Genomic DNA, 23,896 nt, shown 5'->3' with positions numbered 1-23,896 from the left:
ACATGGAGGTCACCGCCACCTCCTTCACCAGCCGAGAGTGTAACGGGGAGCAGGGGCAACACTTACAGCCGGGCGGCGCGCCCCAGCGCACGCGGTGTGCCTCTGACGCGCGCCCTTTGCCCCGCCCATGGCTCACTCCCATTGGCTGCCCGGGTRAGGCCACGCCTCCYKGCCGCGGTGGGCGGGGCGGAGGCGWGGCAGCGGCGATTGGGCGGGRGCTGTCACGTGACGGTCGGGGCCRTTCCCGCCGCTCTCGTYCGCGCCGAGATCCGGAAGCGCGGCGGCAGTTCCGGGGCTCGCTCGGTGGGACCGGTGTGGGGCTCCCGCCTCATCTCCKTAMCCTTTMATGGCGCACATCACCATAAATCAGTACCTGCAGCAAGTAAGCAAGATTTTTTAATTAATTTTTAAATTTTTGTTGATCTGTGGGCGCTGTTTGAGTATGCGGGTGCKTTTTTCTTTGCTATAAATATGCTGCCTTGGTTAAGAAATAAATCAACGTAGAATGGGTGATGTGGTGAAGAAATGCATTTCTTCACTGTGTGTGAAGCACACATCGTTTGTAGTGCCAGGGATGCGCACCTGAAATGCCTGAAATGTGTGGTGGTTTCTGAGGCAATTTATCTGCAAGAACCACCACAGAGGGTTATGTGTGTGTCCAGGAACAAGTGCAGCTCTGGGATTCGAGAAGTACAGGGATCCAAGATGTCCATTAGTGCGGGCACAGAGTGTGTGACGTGGAGGATGGAGAGGCAGGAGCAGTCACAGGGATGCGAGCCGGACAGAACTGTCAGTGACAGTGTGTCCACTCTGGCTGGTTATTGCTGGACCATCGTATTCTCATCACTGTTACCATCTTACTCACTTCATCTGGCATCAGTTAAGCCCACTCAGAGAAGGCACAAAAAGAGAGTAATTGTTTGGGTTTTACTCTCCAAAAATGGAGCATCTGAGATGTCTCAGGACAGCAGTCTACTCTGAAAAGTCTGGATCTTGTTTGGTTGACAGTCCATTGACGATTTCATTTGAAAAGTTATCTAGCAAACATAGATAGTCTCCCTTTTCCTGAAATAAAAACTAAACACAATTTCTGAACGAGTTTAAGCAGTTGATATTCCCTCTTTTGTTGCTGTTTTAGTCTGTGGTTTTCTCCCATTTGGTATGAGCTTTCCATACATCAGATTTTTTTTTCATATGGGAACACAAAAATATGAGAAATGAAGAACAAGCAGTTGGAAAGAAACTATTAAGACGTAATATTTAAAACTACTTACATAACTGAAGAAATTTCCACTTTGAAGGGTTTCCACAATAACCTATCCAGGCAGATTATTTTTTACAAGGAGTTATCTTTAGCAGCAAGCAGAATTAAACCGTTCTTCCACAGAATACAACATTTACAGTCTTAGTGGGTTTCAAAAGAATTTTGTGTAGATAGAATATCAGTCTAATATCAGACATTGCCTTTGGAATGATATCTACATGTTAAATMTACCTGTCTTCATTTTAAAGCATTACTCAAAGATTGCGCCTTCACATACATGTTTGATGCCCATAAGTCCAAATGGAATTTAAAAAAGCTTAACCAAATCTGGCTTTCAAYTGCTGTTTTACAATGCTAAACCCATGTGCATATGTGTGCTTGTATCCTACAAATTAGGCAAAAAACACAATAGTGTTCTATTTTCTCTCTGCAATGTTTTTGAAAAACAGGTGTATTGAAAATACAAAATTATTTATTCAGTTTTAAACCTTTAAAAACTCACATTTGATTTGCTATTAATATGTCTGAACAGTGGTAACTAGATGGTGGCTTCTGTAGTTGTGTAAATATGTTGTGTCCCTGTTGCTGAGTTTTATTCTGTAATGTGACTGTTTGCTTACCTTACTTTGGTAGGTGCAGGAAGCCATTGAGAGCAGAGATGGACCATTTTGTGCAGAATTAGTATCATTTAAACATCCACATGTTGCAAACCCAAGGCTACAGGTGACAATCTGTTTTTTGACCTTTTGTTTTGCTTTCAGTTTTTCTAGCTCTGTGTGTGGGTTCTTTTTCCTTAGAGAGAAGCCTCAGAAAACTGTTTCACAGGCTGARGCAGGTGAAACCTTGTAGGTTTGTTCCCCTTTTCTCCTTACAAGGAAACTRTGTATGATTTTTGTTTTCTGGTTGGCTTTTTGTGTTCCACTTTGAGTTGTTTTCTGGATGGGTCCAGTTTTAAATGTCCTTTCTGACCAGATTTGCATTAGTTARTAGCATGGCACAGTGGAAGGGACCATAGAGAAAAAAGCAGTGGGTAGCAAGGGCCTGGTGCCTGTGCATTTCAGATGCTTTTATTTAAGGCTGGCTCTGTTCGGTTCTGGAGACAAAACATACACTAGCAACTGCTAGATTACTCTGGATGTTATTGTTAATGTAATTCAAAGTTCTGTTAGGTGCTTACTAGATGATCTCCAGAGGTCTATTCCAACTCTAGCAAATCTGTGAAAGCTGCCATGACACAATATCCATATGACATTCTGTTTCTGGTACCTTGGATGTTCCTTTATCTGTGGGATTTATTCTATATTTAGCTTCCATCTCCAGAGGAGAAATGTCAGCAAGTTTTGGAACCACCTTATGATGAAATGTTTGCAGCCCACTTAAGGTAAAGAAGGATCTGGAATGTAATGTCAATTGTGAGGTGTACAGCAGGGATGGGGAAGAATATCCTTAAGTTTACTTACCTATTTTAAAGGGCTTACACCTGGAAACCTGGTGTTTATTACTCTTATAAATAATGMTAGAATTGCAGGAAATAAAGACTGTCTTTTTCCTTTTCATATAAAGTTTGCTCTATGTACCTGGCCATCATCTGTGTATGACTGTTGATATAGCTTTGGTGTCAGTGCTTGCTGTTTCCTTTGCTCTGCTTGCTAGCTACACAAGAGTTTAGAGTGAAATAAGTAATGGAAATAAACATTTTTAAAAGGGAATTTTAGTCATGAAAGTACTCTTAGGAGAGCTTAGTATCTAAGTTATTCTCTGAGCCTTTAATTTAATAAATTTTCTGCAATCTTGGATTTTGAAATTTAATCTTGATGACAGTTTCAGTAACTATTAGCTTATTAAAATAAATACCTATTCATCTCTAGGATCTGTTTTCTACAATTCTCAAGCTCAGTGCTCTATTAAAAACTTGTGCCAGTTTCTCATGAATGTTTCTAATCATATTTCTCTGTGCCTTAACTAAAGTGTAAGACTTCATGCCTGGTAGGMCACAAAAATAAATATTTGGTTATGTATATTTTTTGATACACTAATGCACCTTTTCTTTGACAGGTGTACTTACGCTGTTGGAAACCATGACTTCATAGAAGCATACAAATGCCAAACGGTTATTGTCCAATATCCTTTTCCATAAATCTTCTMWACTGTTTTCAGATTAACTTCTTGTAGATTAAATTCTCTTTATGSTTTTTMAAAASCTAATAGAATGTGGTCTGCYTCCAAAYACCCWTCAGCTGTTTATGTTTCTAAGCAAGGAAATCCACATACACTCTTCTTCCAACTTTCTGTAGGACTAAGAAGGAATTTGTCACTGAGCTCTAAAATAGAAAATTAATTTCTCCCAGAATATAGGAGAGTTTCAAGTCATTATAATACCTTGCAGAGGGGAAGRTAATGATAAAGGAGCTTCTGTCTTGTCTCTGGCCAGTGTTTGTTACTGCTTCTGCCACTCAAAGGAGTGCATGGCTGTGCTCATATTCTTCCATACTGCAATTCAGCTCCTCARCTACTTAATGTTTTTTATTTTCTTTCATGTCTTTCATGAATTCATATATGGTACCCCTGAACAGCTGTTTCTCAGCTCTGTTCTTAATTTCATGGCATTTTAAATTTTCCTAAATCCAATACATCTTTCCTGCGAGCATTTCAGGCACATAAAGAAGAAAATTGGTGAGTATATCATAGGAAGCTACTAAAAACTAGACTCATCTTTTCCTAGTATAATACCATAGTTGTCAAACTAAAATTATACCTATAGTTTTTATTTATCCCCAGGAATGCTAAAATCAAGCCTAATTGTCTTAGTTGCCTGTTTGAGTTTCTGTGTCCAAAAGTGTGAAAACTAAACATCTGAGCTTAATTATGTAGAATGATCCATATGCAAACACATGAAGGATTTGTTCAAAGAGAAGTGGTATTTTATTAATGCCACAGTAAAAAAGGCTTTGTAAATAATTATTGTAGTGATGTGTCTGAAATGCTGAGAACTTGAAGAACTTTCCTTTTAAGAAGTGCATTCTTCTTTATTTAAAGATTAACATATACTTTTCTAATTGTATGACCAACTGGCAAAAAAAAAGATAAATTGCTTATTTCTTATGTCTTACTTATTATTTGATTTGTGCCTACTAAGTATACTATGATTTTCTTTTGCAGGGCCTTACCTATTATGTATTCTGTAGCCCTTGATCTTCGAATTTTTGCTAATAACGTAAGTAAACCTAATTAACAGCCTCATTACTTTTATCTGTTTGGTATTTCCACAGTAGAAATAATTTAAGACTTTATTACACAGCAGTTTTGCTCAGATYTTTTTAACTCATTGTTTAGGATTTTGTTGGCACACTAAATTCRTCAAGTCCTATTGAAAAACAAGGTTGTTTGGTCTGCCTACCTCCCACTTGCAGATGGAACTAGAGGGGCTCTGAGAACCTGAATGCAACTCCCAGCAGTTGTTTAGAACTTTTGAAGGGATAATATTTTCTTTATTGAGACACACGTGATGTAGGTGATTATTTCTGTGTTATCCCTGGGATTTGGTGGAAATGTTTATAAACTTTTGGAGGTATCACAGTCAACCAAGCTGATAACAACATTTACCATATCTGAAGAGGGAAGTTTCTGCTCCATTTTTCCAGCTGTGTGCACCACTTTTGATGCTTTTTGTAGCCCTTGGTGAGCCCATACAGCTGCTGACAGGCAAGTAATCCCCAAATTTACATTATTTTTCTCAGGCTGGTGAACTGAAGTAGATTGTGTAGGGATCTGTTGAGAACTACTAGGCCGAGTATAGTGGCAGAGTTGTGATCTCATTCCGAGTAACTTTTCCTGAAGAGATGAAGCTAGAGTTCAAGTTAGGTTAGAGTTTGACAAGATCCAGTATTTTCAGTATTCAGCATTYTGTTATGCCCACTTAGCCACAAAACCACATGGAGTATATTTTGTGTGTGTGATTGCTTTGTGATAAGTCTCAATTCTCAGTCTGAATGAGAGAAATCCCTTTCTCCAAGCTGCATGAGAAAGGGAGATGTTGAATCAGTCATTGTGGAAGTGTTTGAACTCTGTCTTCTAACCTTAGTGTATTCAAAGGATTTGAATGCAGAGAAGACTTCTGCAGCCAAGGATGYATTTCCATTTCTTTTCTTTACAGCTAATGAGAAAGCAGACACTRTAATAAAGCTTTTTAGAAAGTGCACAATGAATATCTACTTGCTGTGTTTTTTTCTGTTGTTTTTCTGTTGTGCATTAGTTAGTGCATGGATCTTTCCAATGTGTTGACAACTGATTTTTTTTTTCTCTTGCTGCTGTAACACATGATTTGTCTTTCTTCTGGAAGTCCCAGGTCCCAGTAGTGTGTGTTACTAGTGGAAACTGTTGAATATGATTTAGAAATAAAATCTAGTCTTTGTGGCTGTGGAGAGAAATAGAATCATAAATTGTATAACTCAAACTCTGTAATTTTCTCTTGGTCTTTGTAAACTTGAGTTGAAATGTTAATGCTCCAATTCAGGTATTGAGCTTTGAATTTAAGTTTCTGAGACCTGCATTAAACTGAGTGATTCTAAAGGTAATAGTGATCCTTTGCTATTTCCAAAGAACTGTCCTCCTGTACATTTGGCTTGGTACATGTCCAGGAGCCTCTCTGAGTATTTTCTTTTATTCAGTGAGCTTGACTGCCTTCTGACTGGAGATAGCAGACATGACAGATCTACTGCTATAATACTTGATAAAATGGTGTATTAAAGAACCAAACTGTTCACAACCCAGTGAACCATGATGTAGAATTACAWACTCTTTCTTGCACTGTAATGCTAGGCAGATCAACAGCTTGTGAAGAAAGGGAAAAGYAAAGTTGGTGACATGTTGGAAAAAGCAGCAGAACTGCTGATGAGCTGCTTTCGAGTCTGTGCCAGTGACACGTAAGTGATTGATCCTCTGTTGAACTTGTGCTATTAAATTGTTAAGAACTTACCGAATTTTGCTTTAGATTTTCCTACTTACTAAGACCATATATGGGTCTTAGAATTAACACTTCTGAGGCTTGTATCTTTTCATTTATAGTCTGTTCTCTCTTTACTATTAACTACAGTGGGAGAGCCCTCACTTCAGGTTTAGCATTCCTAGCAGGTGTTGGGAGGGACTGATTATGTCTCTGTTTCTCAGGAGAGATGATTAATCCTTCTGTGCCCTGTTAGTTGTGAATTTTGCTCCATTAGAATCAGATAGCAAAGAGGTGACTCAGGTTTTCAGTGTTATCAATTTTAACGCTTCTGAAGTGGAAAAAATGTGKTTTTTTCCAGTCTTTCATTCACCTTACATACACCTTTCATTCACATTGCATGCCACTGCTGTGCTTATTTATGTGTTACCTGCAGACAGAAGTGAGGACCCTGATGCAGATGAATAATAYTTTGCATGACATCTTTTCATTATRTTGAGRAAATACATAGCAGAGGTACACCTATGTTTACCCTAAAAATGCTATGGAGTGAATTTACTGTAAGGACAAAGTAATTATTTACTTACAATGTTCAGTACTAGCAAGCTTTTTCTTTTTTCTTCTGACAGTCGAGCAGGTATTGAAGACTCAAAAAAGTGGGGCATGTTGTTTCTCGTGAATCAACTGTTTAAAATTTATTTTAAGGTGGGTTTAAGTCTGGTAAGCTGCGTTTTGCATTTCGTATTCTAAGTTAAACCCACCCTGTCTTTATATGATACTGTCTACCTACGCTCTGATTAAAATGCTTTTCTTTTTAACAGATCAACAAGCTCCATCTCTGTAAGCCCTTAATTAGAGCAATTGACAGCTCAAATCTGAAGGATGAGTACAGTATGGCACAGCGAGTTACATACAAATACTATGTGGGACGCAAGGCTATGTTTGACAGTGACTTTAAGCAAGGTACTTGTGCCAGTAACACACTTTTAAAGGATTGCTGCTTGGTGTGAAATCTGGATGAAGTTATGTGTGTATGACTCAGAATAGAGATGAGATTACATGACACTTCTAATTGTAGTATATGCCCAGCTTTGAGGTGTTTGTGTCAGTGAAGTTCCCTGCAGTATTTTGCATTATTTGTGTGCATGACAAAATATATGAGCATCCAAAAGAAGAGGYTTGTAAAAATTTCACAGAGGAGCTTTGAACTCTTCCAAGTTGCTGTGTGCCACGTAGGAAATATTCAGCAAACTTTAATGTAGGATTAGTTTTTTAATGCATTGATTTTGGAAGATGTAGGAACTACATTTCTTAGATTTCTAATAAGTAACAGAAATGCTTCTAGAGCATCACTAACTGAAGCCTTGACCAGCATCTATTCTGGAGCTAGTTCTGTTATTCCTAACAGAGTGTTCTGCCTCTCAGAGTTAYCATTTTTTTCTCTAAGCAGTGGAAGCTGCTGACAGATTTTCATGCTGTTATGCTCTGTGGTCTCACTGGCACGTTTCTGCAGCTCAGGAGATGTGTGAATTGAATTCAGCTTTCATCCCTTGAAGAACCTAATCTGAATTTAGAAAACAGTGTATTATCAGCACGTCTTGAGATTCTCTGCTTCTGTAATAGGAGCACAGTAATATTGATGAAATGAGCTGAAAAATCTAATATTACTTGTAGCTGAAATGTCTGACATCTAGACCTCAAYAAGTTTTCGTTGACTTTCTAAAGGATTATTTATTTTTCCGGTAATACTTTGTATTTGCTGTGACTCTCCTACTTTTCCTTACATATTTTGGTAGGTGTGATTTTTTTATACAATTTCAAATTTTGTGTGTTCAAGGTAGAGATGGAATTGAGCACAGAATTTGGGTTAYAGCTTTAATCCATTTTTGTTGTTGATTCTTGTTACTCGTGTTTGCAGCTGAAGAGTATCTGTCATTTGCCTTTGAGCACTGTCACCGATCAAGCCAGAAGAATAAAAGAATGATTTTGATCTATCTGCTGCCAGTAAAAATGTTGTTGGTGAGTAGATACTACTTTCCTAAATTAGGGGAAGGGGATATACGTGCAGGTAGTAAAACTGATGCTCTGTATTTTCTTGCTTTTCTGTTACTGGAATTCAGAGGCACTTTTACCCCTGTAAGAGCCAGCATATGCACACCTTRTTGTGTGAGGGCAAAAAGTGTTGAGTTGTAATTTAGAGCAACACAGGAAAGGAGAAAGGAGGGGAAAAACACAGCCAAACAAGAAAAAGGCACCCGCAAACAAAACCAAACTGGCCCTCTTTACCCCTACCTTTGTCCCACCCGGCGTACGGGAGCAACCTGATGTTACTTCTGTAATAAAGGTATTTTTGAATTATTTGAAGCACTCACAGTGTAACTTCTGTCTTGTAGCAGAGTGCCTCTGCTGATCAACTGCTCACAAAAGCCAGGGAAGATGTGTATTCACTAGAACAAATTTGTCTGCTTCTTTCACCTGGTGGAAGGAAGATGGATGTGCAAACAGATGGCTGAGGACTRTTGAGAGGGGTTTGCCACAGTTACAGCCTATGTTTGGGTTTTCTATTTGAAGTCATACATTTTCCCATTCAAGGCATGATGAAGACTCTTCTTCATCAGAAGAGTCATGAGGCAGAGCAATTTGGTTTTGAAAAATCAGTGAAGACTTGTTACTGTTTGACCATTTCATATTTCTGTTAAAAGAATTAARCACATCTGTTTTTTGTTCCTCTCCTTTCCCATATGCTGTGCTAACATTTCTGTATCCCTGAATGAGTGGATTATGCTGAGAATTAATTAATTGTAACTGAGGGGTTAGGAAGTAGGTTTCAGAGTTTCCTGTTCTGGCCCTGTTACCAAAGTTACCCATGGAGAATGTTGTTATGACCTACCTCTGTTGAGCTCTCATTTTCCACCTTTCCCTTGACCTGTTTGTGACCTCCCYGCCTCTTCCATTCAGTGGTCCCTTTCCAATCCCTTGCTGTGTCAAGTGGGTAAAGGGGTAGTATAGCAGGTATGGTAATTGGCTTCTGTTTTCCTTTTTTTATTTATTAACTTTCTTAGTGATTGTTTTCAGATCAATCAGTGGTAGGGTTCATAAAGGAAAACTTACTGACAGTCTCTCTAAAAACTTTGTTCCAATCTTGACTGGATGCCTTCAACTGATGGGTCTGTTAGTGCCTAGAATTACTGTGGCTTTTCTKGAGCAGTTCTAGTGTATAAGAGGCRCTAAAGAAACTGGAAAAAGGTCATTGTTTTTGCAATTGCTTTTTTAAAATCAGAGCCCAAACATTAACACTARCTTCAAACTGTTCTARAATAGCTTGTATRTTGTTTTTTKTTCCYAGMAGCTCTCAGTAAACCTGCAGCTCARTTCTGCTCTCAGCTAATCCTTCACCCAGGAAAGGAGTTAGCAACAGCATGGCATGATGTAACTAAATTTAAAGTCTGACCTAGTCAATGTACATTCTGATCTTTGTTGTGCAGGGAATAAAAAACAAAGTTTCTTTTTGATTTTGTAGATGGTTCTGTCTTAAGTGATCTAGCAATAATAATTAATTTTGTTTCTTCTAATTTAATCTTTCTCTTTTTTTTGGAGGGGGGTAGGACATAAAATTTGAATCTGTTAAGGCCTCATGTGAAAGGTTCTATCTTGATTCTACAAGTTTGATAGCTGTTCCCTAACATTAAGTATTTATATTCGCTAAATCATGATAAATCAGTAGTTATTGTGAGTTGTGCTGCAAGGTGTTTGAGATGGACAAGAGGGTGTCTTAAAATACTTGTATTCACTTCTTACCCTATAGCAAAAAAAATGGTTAAACATTCCTCTTTTTTTTCTCAACAACTTTTTTTTATAGCTTACTAGATTCTATTTAAAATGCATTTGACTTTACCCTGGAAAACTTGGACACCATTTATTTTTCAGGGCCATATGCCAACAGTTCAACTCTTAAAAAAGTATGACCTTATGCAGTTTGCTGAAGTAACAAAGTCTGTGAGGTATGATGCTTGGTTTTTGCTATTCAAAAAGTATTAAGTAAAAAGTATTTCTTTGGGATGATGGAGGAAAGCAGTGGAGGCATATTCTTACCACATCAGATAATTTCTCATCGGGTGAAATGTTCTCATTTTTTCATTTCTTTATCCTTGCAGTGAGGGAAATCTTCTCCTATTGAATGATGCTCTGACAAAGCATGAGACCTTCTTTATTCGATGTGGAATCTTTCTTATCCTTGAAAAGYTGAAAATTATCACGTATAGGAATCTCTTCAAGAAAGTGTAAGCATAGCAAAACCTACTTTTTTTTGCAAAAGCAGATTTAATATGGTTTCACTGGRGAGTGAGGTAGAAGTGTATATGCTCCTTAGTTCTCTGAGAGAGCTGACTTCCTGTTAAGGTGAATTTCTTGTAGAAAGGCCATTTTTCTAAGAAMCAGAACTTGTGATTATTTCTCAATAACACATTTTTCCTTTTCTTTCAGATATTTACTACTCAAAACCCATCAGTTATCTCTAGATGCTTTTCTGGTTGCTCTGAAGTTTATGCAAGTAGATGATGTTGATATTGATGAAGTCCAGTGTATTTTAGCTAACCTTATATATATGGTAAGTGCTGACCACTCCTTGTCTGGTCCTTCCAGAATTCTGACAGTAAAAAACATTAGCTAGAGAATAACAGTTCAGTAATCCCTGATTTCCTTGTGTTTTAAGGATTGCTGGACTTGTGCTCCAAGTGAAATGTTTACATGTGCCCTGAGGACTTCCTTTAGTTCCTGCCTTTTTTTGCAAGAATCAGTTGAACTTGAAATTTCACATTACAAATTCAATACTGACATTTSTATATATGCATTAACATTGATTTAAAAATACAAACATTTTAACTGGCACCAAAAAGATTTGTTCTGCACTTGAAGTAGTAGACTCTTGATCTTCTCAAATTAGAAAAAAATAGAGCCAGATTCCTTTGGTTTTGTTCCATATTTTATCTTTTGCTCTAAGTGAATCTGAATTACTCATGAATGGATAAAGGCTTGAAATCTTAATATTTGTATTAAATCAGAAGTTTTGAAGCACCATTGCATCTTTTTCTTTCTGCATCATGTCAGCAAGAAAATTGGCCACTTCTCTGTTTCTGAAACATTTGGTGTGATCTAGGTCACTAGGAGATTTCTTTCAGTGTTACAACACTATTGGAAAGAAAGCATGTAGTTTATTAGATMTGGAATACTAACTGATTAAAATCCTCATTTTAAAGTGAACAAGAGTAAATTTAGGAGCACTTCTGTAGAGCTCTGTCTCTTCAAGGCAGTGTCAGCAGACCTGTAGGGGGCCCTGGCAAGAGCCTCTCGGTCTGACAGTGCCCTTAGTACACAAACGTGGTGGTGGCTCCAACTTTCCACTCACTCTCCAAGGTGACCCACTTACATAAATTGGAYCCTCAGGGACATTAAAAACAGTAGTGCAGTGGTGATGGAGCATGCACAGCTTGGCTATGGTTAGCTTGTAGGTGTTTGCTTGGGTTGTAGGGATTGTGTTAGCAGCTCCCAGAACTAACACTGCCTTTTTCTCCTTCTGCCAGGGTCACATTAAAGGCTACATATCCCATCAACATCAGAAGCTTGTGGTCAGTAAGCAGAACCCATTTCCTCCTCTGTCAACAGTGTGTTGAGTATTGCATTTCAGCCATGCAAGTACTCTTCAGATACAGGGTTTGCCCTGTGGAACTGCTCCCAGTCACCCCAAGAGCACTGTAAATGGCCTGGTTCRTGTCCAGGACTGAAATACCAGGAACTGTTCGTGGCTTCTTTCCCAGAATGGCCAAGGCAGCCAGTGTTACAAAGTGCATTGGAATGAAATGCTAACTTTTAAATGGTAGTTTCCACAGGCTTTCTAGATCATTCGAACTATTTCATGAAGAAATAAAGCAAAGCATTCCAAATTCCTTCTGAACTACTTAAAAGCTTTTATAAAGTACTTTGTGTTACTATTTCTGYGTTTATCTTTCAGAGAGAAGTATCAGCCTTTGTTACTTGTGTTAATCTATTCTTCAGAATGGAAATAATGTTTTCTTACATGGTTTCCAATTTTTTTGTAAGTCTCAATAATCTTTTTGGTATTAAATACTCTCTTSAAGTTTTCTCTAAAAACTAGAGAAGCATATGACACCAAAAACTTTACTGTGTCAATGTGGCAGGTGCACACAGGTGGGTTTGGGTTTGTTTTTTTTTTCAATTCTGGTAATATTTTGTTTAATTTTTGTTACGATGAAAAAAAGTTGAGTAGCTAATTAATCCATACTCTTGTTTTATTTTGCTTTTGGGGAAAACACTACCACTGGATTCAGTATTTTAAGTGTTACTATGCTGGGGGTTTGGTTTGTTTGTTTGGGGGTTGTACATTATAACTTAGTCCAGACTGATGAGATTGAATTTTGGGGTTTTAAAATTATTTTAAAAAGAAATTCAATTTTCTTTTCTGTCTTTGACAGYTGGGTTTTATTTTACCCTCTAACTGACATGGATGTCATTCATAAGGGAAAACATAGGTTCCATGTATGAGGGGAAGCATTTTTTAGCATGATGAARGTGTCAAGTCCTTCCTCAACACAGACAATTAAAAAACTTGCCATTCCCCCTGTCTTTGTAAGTTTTACTTGTATGGATCCTGAAATACTACGAATTTGCTGAATCAAACCTCAGAGTACTAGCAASATTTAAAATCACAGAAAAATATTTGACATGTTTTGAGGTTTAGGTTGAACAGTTCTAGGAAAYTGAAAGTTGAATCTGTTTTTAGCACAATAACTAGGCTTACTGCATCATGACTCAGTACTGTGTGTCAGCAGAAGCAGGAAAGACAAGCAGGCTCTTCTCTATAAACTGGAGTTAAACACATTGTTGCAACTTCTATTGCTGCAAATTGTAGTAGAGTAAAATGAGGATCCTGGCTGCATCCTTATGTTTCCTTGGAATACTGGTAGGGGCTTGGTGCTTGGGAGTTGGTTGTGTTTGTGTCTCATTTTATTTTTTGTTTAACCCATATCATGTACCTGGCGGTGTTGGTGAAAAGCAATGTTTCCCACTCAGTGTCCTCTAGCGGCCAAGATCCCAGGATACCAGTCAGAAACCACGTGCCCTTRTACTCAGTAGCCAGAAAGCTTCCTCCAGCCAGTTGTTTGTCCACAGCCTCCTGGAGGTGCCCACAGAACTGCCTGTTTGTGAGGCTGATGTTGAGTATTTGATTGCAGTCCTCAGCAGGAAGGTATGAAACCTGCAGCTCATCACCTTGAAGGTCATCACCTTGCATTCTCCAGCCACTGACTGTACCAGCYAGTTTTGGAATTAAGACATGTTCTGCAAAGTCTCTTTCAGGGGTGCACACRGGAAGGTGGTGGTTGTCACACTCAACATGCTCTTGGAGTTGTAGTAAYGCGACGTTGTTCTCACCAGTGTCTTCATCGTAGCGGATGTGTATGTGCTTCTCCCTAACTTGCATTGTCTTCCCAGTTCCACTTGCTCCATTGGGCCCTGTGAAGCAAGGACATTCCACTGCTCTTAGGAATACTTTATCAGAGACCTGAAAGCTACCTGCAAGCTGAGAACTGCATGATCTTGCTGAGAAACTCATGCAGCAGAGGAACTCGAGGTGCTGTCCTTTAAAACAGCTGCAGTAAAGGGAAATGAGCTTTTTAATGCTTCATAGGAGCATGCATAATTTCAGCAGTAAGGACAAATACACAACATTGACGTAAATTTTGGCATGAAACTAAAGCCGCCATTAAATCCACCATGTTTAGCTGACCCCTGGATGCTGAGTTTTGAACTGTGCTCAAGAGGCAGTTGTCTGCTTGCTTTCTAAAGSGTAGTGGGGCAGCTGTAGTTCCAGCTCAGATACTTGACTGAGCTCTTTAAATGAAATGACAGCATATTTATTTCCTTTAACAATATTTTCATGCAGCAAGAAGTTCAGTAAGCTTTTTAAAAATTCAGCTTGTCAATATGGAAACGTGGTGCAGCAACAGAAAATGTGTTGGATCACCTACCAGCACCAACCCTGATTTCAAAATGGCTGTGCAGGAGGGCGCACTCTGCTGTGGTCAACACGAAGTTACTTTTTAGCAACACTCCTCCACARAAGCCTTTTCCTTCTGGGTTTAGCAGTAGCACCTAAGAAAATGTAAAAAGACAATAGATAGCACTGTCCCTGTGAGGTTGAGTGATGCATTTCATTAATTGCTAGGAGTACCTGCCAAGGAAATCGCTYATCACTTTTCTTCCTGGTTTCACTTATCAGGTTACCACTGTCTTGAAGTCTGCCACATGCACACGCATCTACCAAATGAATTTAAACAAAAGTATCAAAACTTTGTGCTGTATCATTTCAAGACAGCTAATACCTGCAAATGCCTTATTGTGTTCCACCTTGACTTTGGGGTTCTCTTTTTGCAGAAAGGAAAAGGACAATGACAATTTCTCAGCTGGTGAAAATTGGAACAACGTGCTTGGAATTTGTCATAATAGTTTAGCAATGGGCTGAACATTTTGGGCTGCTTGTAAGTGGCCAGGTTWCACTATGCCTGTCACTGATGACATGAGGCTTCCTCTCCAGCCAACCATCAGCACAGCTTGCTTTCTCRTCTTTGTGTGCTGTATTCAAATTATGTCAAATATCTGATAGCTGTGGTCCAGTCTGGACAAGAGACATCCTGGGTTTTTCTTGTTCCAGCTGTCATTCTAGGGGCATGCATGCCTTTCTCTGGTTCAAACACCACACATGCTTTTCAACTGAATCACCTTTCAATTGGATCCATTATCTGCATTTGTCACACTTCGAGTTGGTTTGGATTTGCATTACACAGACTGGATTCTGTTCAGGTGAGGCTAAACCACAGGACACCTTCCATAAGCACACATGACATGCTCTCACCACTAATGGGTGCTGAGCAGGACTGAACTAAGCCAGTTTGATGTAAAGCATCAAAGTGTGCACTGAGTGTGGACATCAGTCTTTCACCACCATGAGTGTGGCTCTACAGATGAGCTCCGATTCAGCTGCCCCACTTGTACTAATACAGACACAGGTCTAAGTATGCTTCTGTGTTTTTAGTAGAATTCCTTCATAAGGGTGTGAGATTGAATAAAGTATCTCGTGTGAGMCTGAAGAAATCAAAAGGGCTACTACTTCAAGCTAATTAACATGGCAGCAAATATTTCCCTTCATTTATCAGACCAATGGTTGCCTGATGGGAATCAACTGAAGCTAATTCTCAAGCACACGTGTTCAGCAGTGTTACTTTTTAGCAAACCTACGAGTGGAAAACCTGGTCCAGTGAGTGATAGGTAGGGTGATGCAAGTCCTGTCTACTGATTACTATTTAAATATTCTGACCAAATATCCCTTGTTTTACCATTATTTTTCCATCTTTGGTCTCTAGGTTCCTTTTTCTTCTACACAGTAGATATTCTCATCGCCCTAGCCTCAAAGCAAGCTGATCACTCCTGGATGTCAGATGGTGGCCWGCCCACCCCAGCCCCCTGCTGCCCCCCATATGTCCATGCTCACACCTACCTAAGGCAATGCACTGTTTTTTGTCCTTCCCAAGCTTGTAGCCATCAGCACAGGAGCAGCGGTAGGAATTTCTTCCTGGGTAGCAGAAATGGTCACATCCTACCTTTGCTTGGTGGTGACATTCATTTTTAGCTAAACAGAACAAGCAGAGGTAAAATATTTGGAATGGTTCAGGTGGAGTGTTCCTTCATAGTTTGAGTCCTCTATGTTGGTTTTTTTTTTTTTTATTCACTTTGTGTGGAGGTGGGTAGGGACTCTGGCTTGGTAGTATTTTTTTCCCCCTTGTTAAGCAGAAATTGGAGAGAGCTCTCTGCAGTATGCACAAGCTCATTGCAAACTGCTCCCCCCAGAACCTCCTTGCACCAGACACTGTACCTCTGAGTTCTGGGGAACATTAGCCATAGCTCAAACTGGGCCCTCCTGAACCCATGGAAAGATGCCCTGGGTTTTTAAACAGAGCACCAAGTATCTGCAGCAAGGGTACTGTTGCACATGTTAAGAAGACAAGTATTGCTTGAGGAAGAAGGCAGCCACAGTTTCTGGTTTTGAGAGAAAACAAATACATAGCTCTCCTTTTGCACGCTTGTTTAAATTACTATCCAGCAAAGATAAAAAAAAGAAAGGGAGTACAAACTTTGAAACATGCTCAACTTTCCATAGCTGAACAAACACTTAAATCTTTAGCACAAAGCAACAGCTGTTTGATTTAGCTTGTAGGTAGCAAAGAACCTCATATAACGTGATTCCCTAAGGCTCTGCAGAGCAGATCTAGTTCCCAGCACTGGTCCAAGCTGTGTCACCTTCTGTGCTCCCCCAGAAGCTGGTCACAGTCACACCCCTTATACAGAAAATGACCCTGCCTTGCTGCAGCCAGGGCGTCTCCCACRCCAGGGGACCTCTGAATCAGCAGAAATACTGATGTAAGGGCTGGAAAGTAGAACCTGGCGGATATAAAAATGTAGTATCTGGCCCAGGGGCTTCCTGTGCCAGAAAGCATCTGTTTTGCTTCATTCTTTTCACTTCCACCGGAAATTGTTTATTTTCTGGAGTCCTTCTGTCCTGAGGGAGTGTCTTGGGGTGTGTGTGTCCTCAGAGGCACCAGGGTAGCTGGGAAGCACAGGTCCTTCAGGCCACACACCATCTGGGACCAGTGCAGGACAARCAGCCAGGCAGTGCAGGTGGCAGTGGCAGTGGCAGGGTTGCTTTGGGATGTTGTGGTTTTGTTTCAGCCCTCTTGCTGCATCCCCAGAGAAGGGAGGCTCGGGGGGCAGGGACAGCCTGTGTATCCTCAGCATGCCATAATAATTTGTAGACAGGCTGCACACATCCCCCCTGCTCCACCAGGAACTGTGTGTTTTAACCAAAAACGTGGTAACTGGCATCATGGGGGAGCTGTGTATGGTTTCACAGGGACACCCTGCGATGGGAGGGGATGGGGCGATTCTCCGAAGGGGGAGTGCATTACCGAAAGCACAGTTCTCTCCCTCGTAGCCCTCGGTGCAGGTGCAGGTGTAGCCACGGATGCTRTCCTCACACACGCCATTGTGCTGGCAGGGGCTCGAGGAGCATCTCCTGCCACCTGGAGAAATGGAGAGGGAGGATGAACACCACCACTGACCCCAAATTACACAGCCCCCTTCCCAGCACACGAGCCACTCAGAGAAGGGCGTGGGAACAGTTTGGAAGGAAATGGGCTAAGTGTCACTGAACTGCTCCTCAGGGGGAATTTTAGCTCAAGTCTGCTTCCAGAGACACTCTTGTAGCCCTTGTYAGAGAAGCTGGGAGGTGCCCAGAGGCAGAGCCTGCTTCTGGAGGATTTGTGCTCTGRTCCAGGGTAARGGACTGAGTTAGAGTTCATGCTTTRTTACAAATGTGAGAGAYAGGTKTTTTAGGTCTCCCATGTTAGACTGATATGCACTGGATAGAAAAAGCTGGCATCAAAATTATTTAGCAAGTGTACMGCAAGCAACCTCAAAACAGGAGGAAATATGACTTTTATTTATCTGTACAATTATTATACCACTGCTCAGAGACGAGAAAGCCTGATCTTTCTGATGAATTGACCATTGACAGGAGAGAGTGTCCTCACAATGAGGGAAGCAAGCTGCCAGTTTCCCTTCAACTGCCCATGGGAATGACTCCAAAACAGTTTGAAAACATGGTCCGAGTAATAACTGTTTATTGTAGACATAAGGTATTAGTAAGCAGCCCAGAAAAGTCTAACATGGGACACGTCTGACCTTTCTAAAATTYAACACTTTGTCAGAGAGGTTAACTTAGTCAGCAAGCTGCCCTAGCTGATTTCAGGGATGGAAAAGTGAAAATTCTGCCTGCTACTGGGAAAAAAACACCAATCATCATTTGCTCAGGCTATGGGCACACATATCTTTGAGAGTTAGATGTACTAAAATATTGGCTGAAAGAGTAACCACCCTCAACCCATCTGCAGTCAGATGCCACAAGCATAAACAAACTCAGCATAGGCCTCCTGGGAGGGTTTTGGGGTGACTTAGGGGAACCACACCTACACAGCTGAGCAGGCAGAATTGAGGAGCTGGAGGTAGGGAATGGTTACCCCTGCAGCCTGAAGMACTTAGATGGCTTCAAGCCTCTGAAATGCATGCTGGGAACAAAATCAATCCAGCACCTGGCTTCTTTAAAGGAGGAAAGAGAAGATTCAAGGAAATACAGAGAAATTGGCATGATTTCTGTTACTGGAAAGCCACTAGAATGATTAAACTGTAAGCACCTAGCAAAATAAAAAGGTGGTAAGTAAGAACCAACATATATTTTTCAAGATCAAATTATTCAAACCATTTAAATCTAATCATATTATAGGATAAGGGACCTAGGGGGAATCAGTGAACATCACAGAATAGAAATGTCTCCAATGACATTGTCATTAAGTGAGCTAGGAAAACACAGACTGCTATAAGGCATACACAAAACTTTTGGTAAGTGATGTTTCAAGAGAGATTGTCAATGGCAAAGTTTATACTGTTAATAAAAGAAAGCCAGGGACAAGCATGACCTCAGGCAAAGTGCCCTGACAGCAGACATCCAGCAAGATGCCASTACATCAGTTTTGACTTGAAGGGACAAAGGTGGAGCAGTGCAAAACAGATCTGGTGTGTGTTAGGTGGGTRCTCAGCCTTTCTCCTCAGCTCTCTTTTATTCACAATGCAGATTTATCCACTGCATCCTGGACTTTCAGGGGAAARCAACATGTATACCAGAAATCTAGAAAGTTATATTATTGGAAGACAGGATGAAAAAATGTGTTTGTTTAGTGAGGAGGAAAGAAACACTCTTCAAAATGTTAGAGAAGTCATCACAAAGAATGAAACACACACTGTTGTTCTTTAGGGAGATGACAGAACATAMGGCTTTTAATTACAGCAAGAAAGCCACCCCTGAGGCTGAAGTTGGTAATGTCCTGATTGTGGCTAAGCTTGTTTGTAGGGACCATTCTGGACTGGTCACCCTTCTTCCTAGACTAGAGAGGAAGCCTGCATGACATGCTTAGTGCAAACATCCAATGACTCAAAATAGAAAATAATCCCACCCTCACAGAAGTAATAAAATTCCAGATATTTAGCATCATTCTTCATAACATAGCACTTTTGGGAATCTTCTGTGCAATGGTTCCCACGACTCTGTGGTTCAGTGGCTTCTGCAGAAAATTATTACTGACTGCGTGTTCTGCCACCTCTTATTCACAGTTTAAACCTAAGATTAGAAATTAATTATAGCTAAATTAAAAACAAGAGGAAAGCTTGGGATGAAGCATACAAAAGAAAAGGGAGGGAATAGGGCATAGTCTCCATCAGCTGGTACCACAGACTCCTTGYTCAGGTGGCATTTAGTTACATCAGGCCCTCAGCTCCTACAGATTTGTTTCTTGCCTTGACAGCTGACAGGGAATGATGCGATGCCAGTGTGCAGAGTTTGTAGGCAGTTCAGTAGCTTTTAATACCTATTCATTAATACCTATTCATCTCACTCAGGTTCRAGTGCTAGTTCTGTATTTGGGAGATTTTGCTGGTAAAACTGTGCTGCTCTGTTGTGCCAGCAAAACATACTTCCTCATGTCCCAGACTGTTTCAGAACAGTTTTAGTTTCAGAAAAAGAAGTAGCCTATTTACTATCATAACCTTTCCTCACCTTCCACTTTCATTATTTTTGCAGCTTTAAATGGTTTTTCCTATATATTACTTTTTAAAGATCATTCCTCAACAAGAATTTTCCTTCTGCTTTATTGCAGACATGACAAAGAGAGACTTGTTTTTTTGCATAAACTCTTAGAAAACCTGTGTTAGACTGAATCATAATGTTCATATTGTGATAGTRTCATGATGGAGAGAAATCAAGAGGCCAGCTTACCATAGTAGATATCCCAAAACATTTTCTGGATGGAAAAAAAAAAAAGAAGTAAGRTTTTAATTCTCACGTAATGTAATACGCCATAAATATTTTACTAAGCCAAAAACATTTATGAGAGAATATATACAATGGTTTAATGTTTACAAAGTTGCACAGCTACAGTTTCTGCCCTGCTAGCAAAATATCCATGAGATGGGAGGAACTTTGCCCACTGCTTACTCTATTGTTTCTTAAGAAGCTATAAAGGAAAATAAACACTTCATAGGCCAGAGGGGAACAGCTGGATCCTTTAGCAATGTAGCTTCCTGAAAAAACTGGCTGGCTATTGTTTCTCTGGTGTGCAGCAGCCTGGGAAGTGACCCCATCCTGTCCCACCCCACAGGTGCTGTGGAGGCAGAGCAGTCAGCACAGAACAGAGCTGCAGGGCACCAGCACTGCTCACCACCACTGTGTACCCTGCATTTCCCTGCCTACTGCAGCTGACCCTGGTGCTGCTTTCCCTGAAGGGACACCTCTGCCCACCCCTCCCTTCCCCAAAGCCCTACAGCTGTTTCCTCTGCTCTCCCTAAAAACAAAAACTCCATCCAGATTCCCTATAAAGAGCACAGCATCCATCTGTACATGTCCAGAGAGCCTCTTGTGCAAGGGAATTTGCAGCTACTCACCAAGTGAGCTTCTCTCTATAGGTCCCAGCACTTGCTGGTGCATTGCTTCCYTCCATCCCAATCATAGAATCACAGAGTGGTTTGGGTTGGAAGGGACCTTAAAAATCATCTAGTTCCAATCCCCTGCTGTGGGCAGGAACACCTTCTGCTAGACCAGGTTGCTGAAAGCCCCATCTGTCCTGGCCTTGAACACTTCCAGGGATGGGGCATCCACAGCTTCTTTGGGCAACTTGTTCCAGTGTCTCACACAACTCTCACTCCTCTCATTTATCCCCCATGCTGAATGCATTTGCATGGAGGCATTTGAGCTGATCCCTGATGAAGCCAATTTATTGGCTGGAGTGGCTGGAATACCTTGTGCTGCCTTTCAGGTTCTCTTCTGCTGACCAACACTCTTTGCCCCTCCTGCTCCCTAAGGGATGCTGGAGCTGTATTTCTGTGTGTGGTCAGGATGGGACAACAACCCTGTGATTTAATAACCTAAGGAGGGGACACATCATTTTCAGGAGGGGACTTAAAAAGTATCAGAGCTGACCTCCCCATTTGCATTTTGACCATGGAAGACACCTGCCTGCTACCTGCTGAGATGGCAAATGCAAAGATTTCACATGGAGAGAAACCCATACAAATGAAGCACTCTTGTGTTTCATAAGTAAAGGATCGAGGCAGCAGTTTTTATTACGCATGCAGAAAGCCCAAATACTTACAAGCATTTCATCATTTTCAAACACTTCTCTCGCTTCTTCATGTGTACATCTCTCTTCTAGGCATTCYCTTTCCAAGCTGCCTTGAAGGACCTCCTCTAGAAGTAGGGAGCTGGCACGCCTCTGTCTCTTGATTACACTGTTTGCATCATCAGCTGATATAAATACTGGAACAATGTGTAAGAAAACACTAATGTAATTATATAGATTCATTCCCCTATATACTTTTACCTTATCTTCTGAGATATAAATGATTTTGGTTAATTTCAAGTTTCCGCCACATAAAACTTAYATACTTAAAGAGCTCTTCTGTCTTAGTCCAAATTCAGCTGAGGAGTTGCCACCTTTTACTTTTGAGAAATGCCTGACTTCCTCCCAAGTAGGGGGAATTTAAAGCCCTTCCTATTACATTATTTTACTGCATGAGATATACAGAGCAGTGTGCAGTGGCACAGCCAGGGAAAGGGGAAAAACATTCTTATAAAAGGCAGAGGCTATTTAGTGAGAATGCATGGGAATTTCAGAGTCATCAGTAGAAGTGAATATTAGTTGTATTAAGTTATGATGGTGGATACAAACTGATTCTCTTCAGTCTCAGTTTATGGCAATTTTTTTTTTTCTGAGAAGCAAAGCAATGACATGGCTGAGTTCTCAATCAATTCTCTCTTAAAGAGAATAAATAAAAGTATTCCTCAGCAATGCTCATAGTTAAGTGGGCTATGTTACATACCACTGTTTSTATAGAAGACACTGTAATCTTTTGGATTTGAGTAAGGAGGAGGAGAGACCAGAGACATGAGAGTTAACAGATCTTAAAACTCCTCCTTGCAAATGGTAACCCATCCAAAACTGCCTTCCAGCTGGGCAGCTGGTGCTGCCCTGGAGCCTTGTCTTCCACATGAAGCAGTATGCGATTGTGTGTGTCAGCATGTGTTTGTCAGTTCTTATGTGCTTGGAAAGTGAATGTGTTGGAGCAGGGAATATTTGGGTTTTTTTTCTCTTTCATATAGTGTTTGGGGGCCCAACACTGCTGGTTGAARTAATCAATAATCACAGAACTGGAAAAAGTGAGAGCAAAAGCAAAATTATTCTGAAACTGTGTACAGATGTTTAGTTATCTTTTTGAAGGATACCCCATAAGCAACTGACTTGCATATGATTTTAAAAAAAGAAAAGTTTCATGACCCTGTTCTGCATTTTAAAATGTTATCTGACCCCCAGCACACATTCCTGCTGTGCAGTGATTCTGCCATATCCAGCACAGTTGGCAATAAACTTCTGCTGCGGGGTGTTTTGACTTTCTTAAGATATCACCATCTATTGCTTCCTTGCCTGGCTCTTCCTTATTTTTGACAAACCRTGGAGGATTAATACAGAAACACAAACTTCCTCAAGCTATAACAAGCATGCATATCAGCCTCTTTCATAGGACTATATTTTTTTTTTTATTTCAGCAGCAACTAGAAATATAAAACAAAATTCTCTTTAATATATGTGACACTCTAAAAATTGTAAGGAAAGACAAAATATTATGCTAAATGATGGTATTTCAAAACTACATTGCCCCATTAGCTGACAGCAGTTTTCACTTAGCTGCATGAAATAAACAGGAGAAATGTAATTACAGAAATGGAACAGACCATTTTCAGTGAAGTCACCCTGTGCTGCAAAATAAACATTATACAAGGTACAAAATTACTAGTGTTTTTAAAACAGAAGCAGCACAAATCAGAATTAAAGGTGCAGCAAAACGAAAGCCATACCTGTCTGCTCTGTCTGAAGAAAAAGGGCAGAGAGAAGGAAGAATATTATCCAAGAGCACCTTGCCATTGTTGCCCTCTGAGCCTAATGGTGCCTGCCTGCATWCCTGCAGCTCTTGGGGGAAATGGTTACAGGAGAGACGTTGAAGTTTAAAGTCCAGCTGCTCATGAGAAAACAAAACCTCTAAGAGCAAATCCCAGCTGCAATGTCAACACACAGGGAAAAAAAAAACCAATAAGCAAACCCAAATCAAATTAAAAAAAATAAAAAACCTTAGCTCAATTGTGCAACAGTGCCTCTTCTCTCCATCCCCTGGTTGACTTGTGGGGCCCTTTGCCAGTGCCACTGAGAGCTGCTCCAAGATTTGGGTATTCCTCCCATGCCTCAGCATTCACTTACAGTAACACAGCATGGGTGGAGATGGACATCACGGACATTTYCTTGTACCATGTCAAAGCACAGGCTGGACAATGACCTCAGGGACCAATTACGTGATGTGGSTCCTTTATACACTGTCCCCGTAAAATGTTTACCAAAGCTTAGCTGCAGTGGGCAAATCCCACTAGCTTTTGGAGCAACCAAGCCCCCAAACATGTGACTTGCCCCCTA

General features: G+C 40.4%; 2 protein-coding genes across 2 annotated transcripts; one reads left to right on the top strand and one right to left on the bottom strand.

Annotated features, from left to right (window-relative positions):
* The first annotated feature begins 239 nt into the window (after positions 1–239).
* On the top strand, positions 240–12,244 carry PCID2 (PCI domain containing 2). The gene is made up of 14 exons (XM_057390590.1): positions 240–382; positions 1,898–1,987; positions 2,572–2,645; positions 3,320–3,387; positions 3,898–3,937; positions 4,424–4,478; positions 6,083–6,186; positions 6,836–6,911; positions 7,028–7,169; positions 8,125–8,225; positions 10,134–10,207; positions 10,361–10,486; positions 10,689–10,812; positions 11,786–12,244. Exons 1-14 carry the CDS (start codon positions 347–349, stop codon positions 11,873–11,875), a joined length of 1,200 nt encoding a protein of 399 aa, XP_057246573.1. The 5' UTR covers positions 240–346; the 3' UTR covers positions 11,876–12,244.
* A 206-nt stretch (positions 12,245–12,450) lies between these two features.
* PROZ (protein Z, vitamin K dependent plasma glycoprotein) lies at positions 12,451–23,441 on the bottom strand. Its single transcript, XM_057390576.1, has 8 exons — positions 23,290–23,441; positions 21,530–21,693; positions 20,158–20,182; positions 17,240–17,353; positions 15,775–15,906; positions 14,452–14,537; positions 14,249–14,372; positions 12,451–13,733 (listed from the first exon to the last, which is right to left on the bottom strand). Exons 1-8 carry the CDS (start codon positions 23,354–23,356, stop codon positions 13,222–13,224), a joined length of 1,224 nt encoding a protein of 407 aa, XP_057246559.1. The 5' UTR covers positions 23,357–23,441; the 3' UTR covers positions 12,451–13,221.
* Between the last annotated feature and the right edge of the window lie 455 nt (positions 23,442–23,896).

This window comes from Malurus melanocephalus, unplaced genomic scaffold (genome assembly GCF_030028575.1).
Source record: "Malurus melanocephalus ecotype Western Australia unplaced genomic scaffold, MMel_1.1 scaffold_1, whole genome shotgun sequence".
Classification (NCBI taxonomy): Eukaryota; Metazoa; Chordata; class Aves; order Passeriformes; family Maluridae; genus Malurus; species Malurus melanocephalus.
Note: the sequence above shows the minus strand (reverse complement) of the source record. Positions and strands in the feature narration are given on the sequence as shown.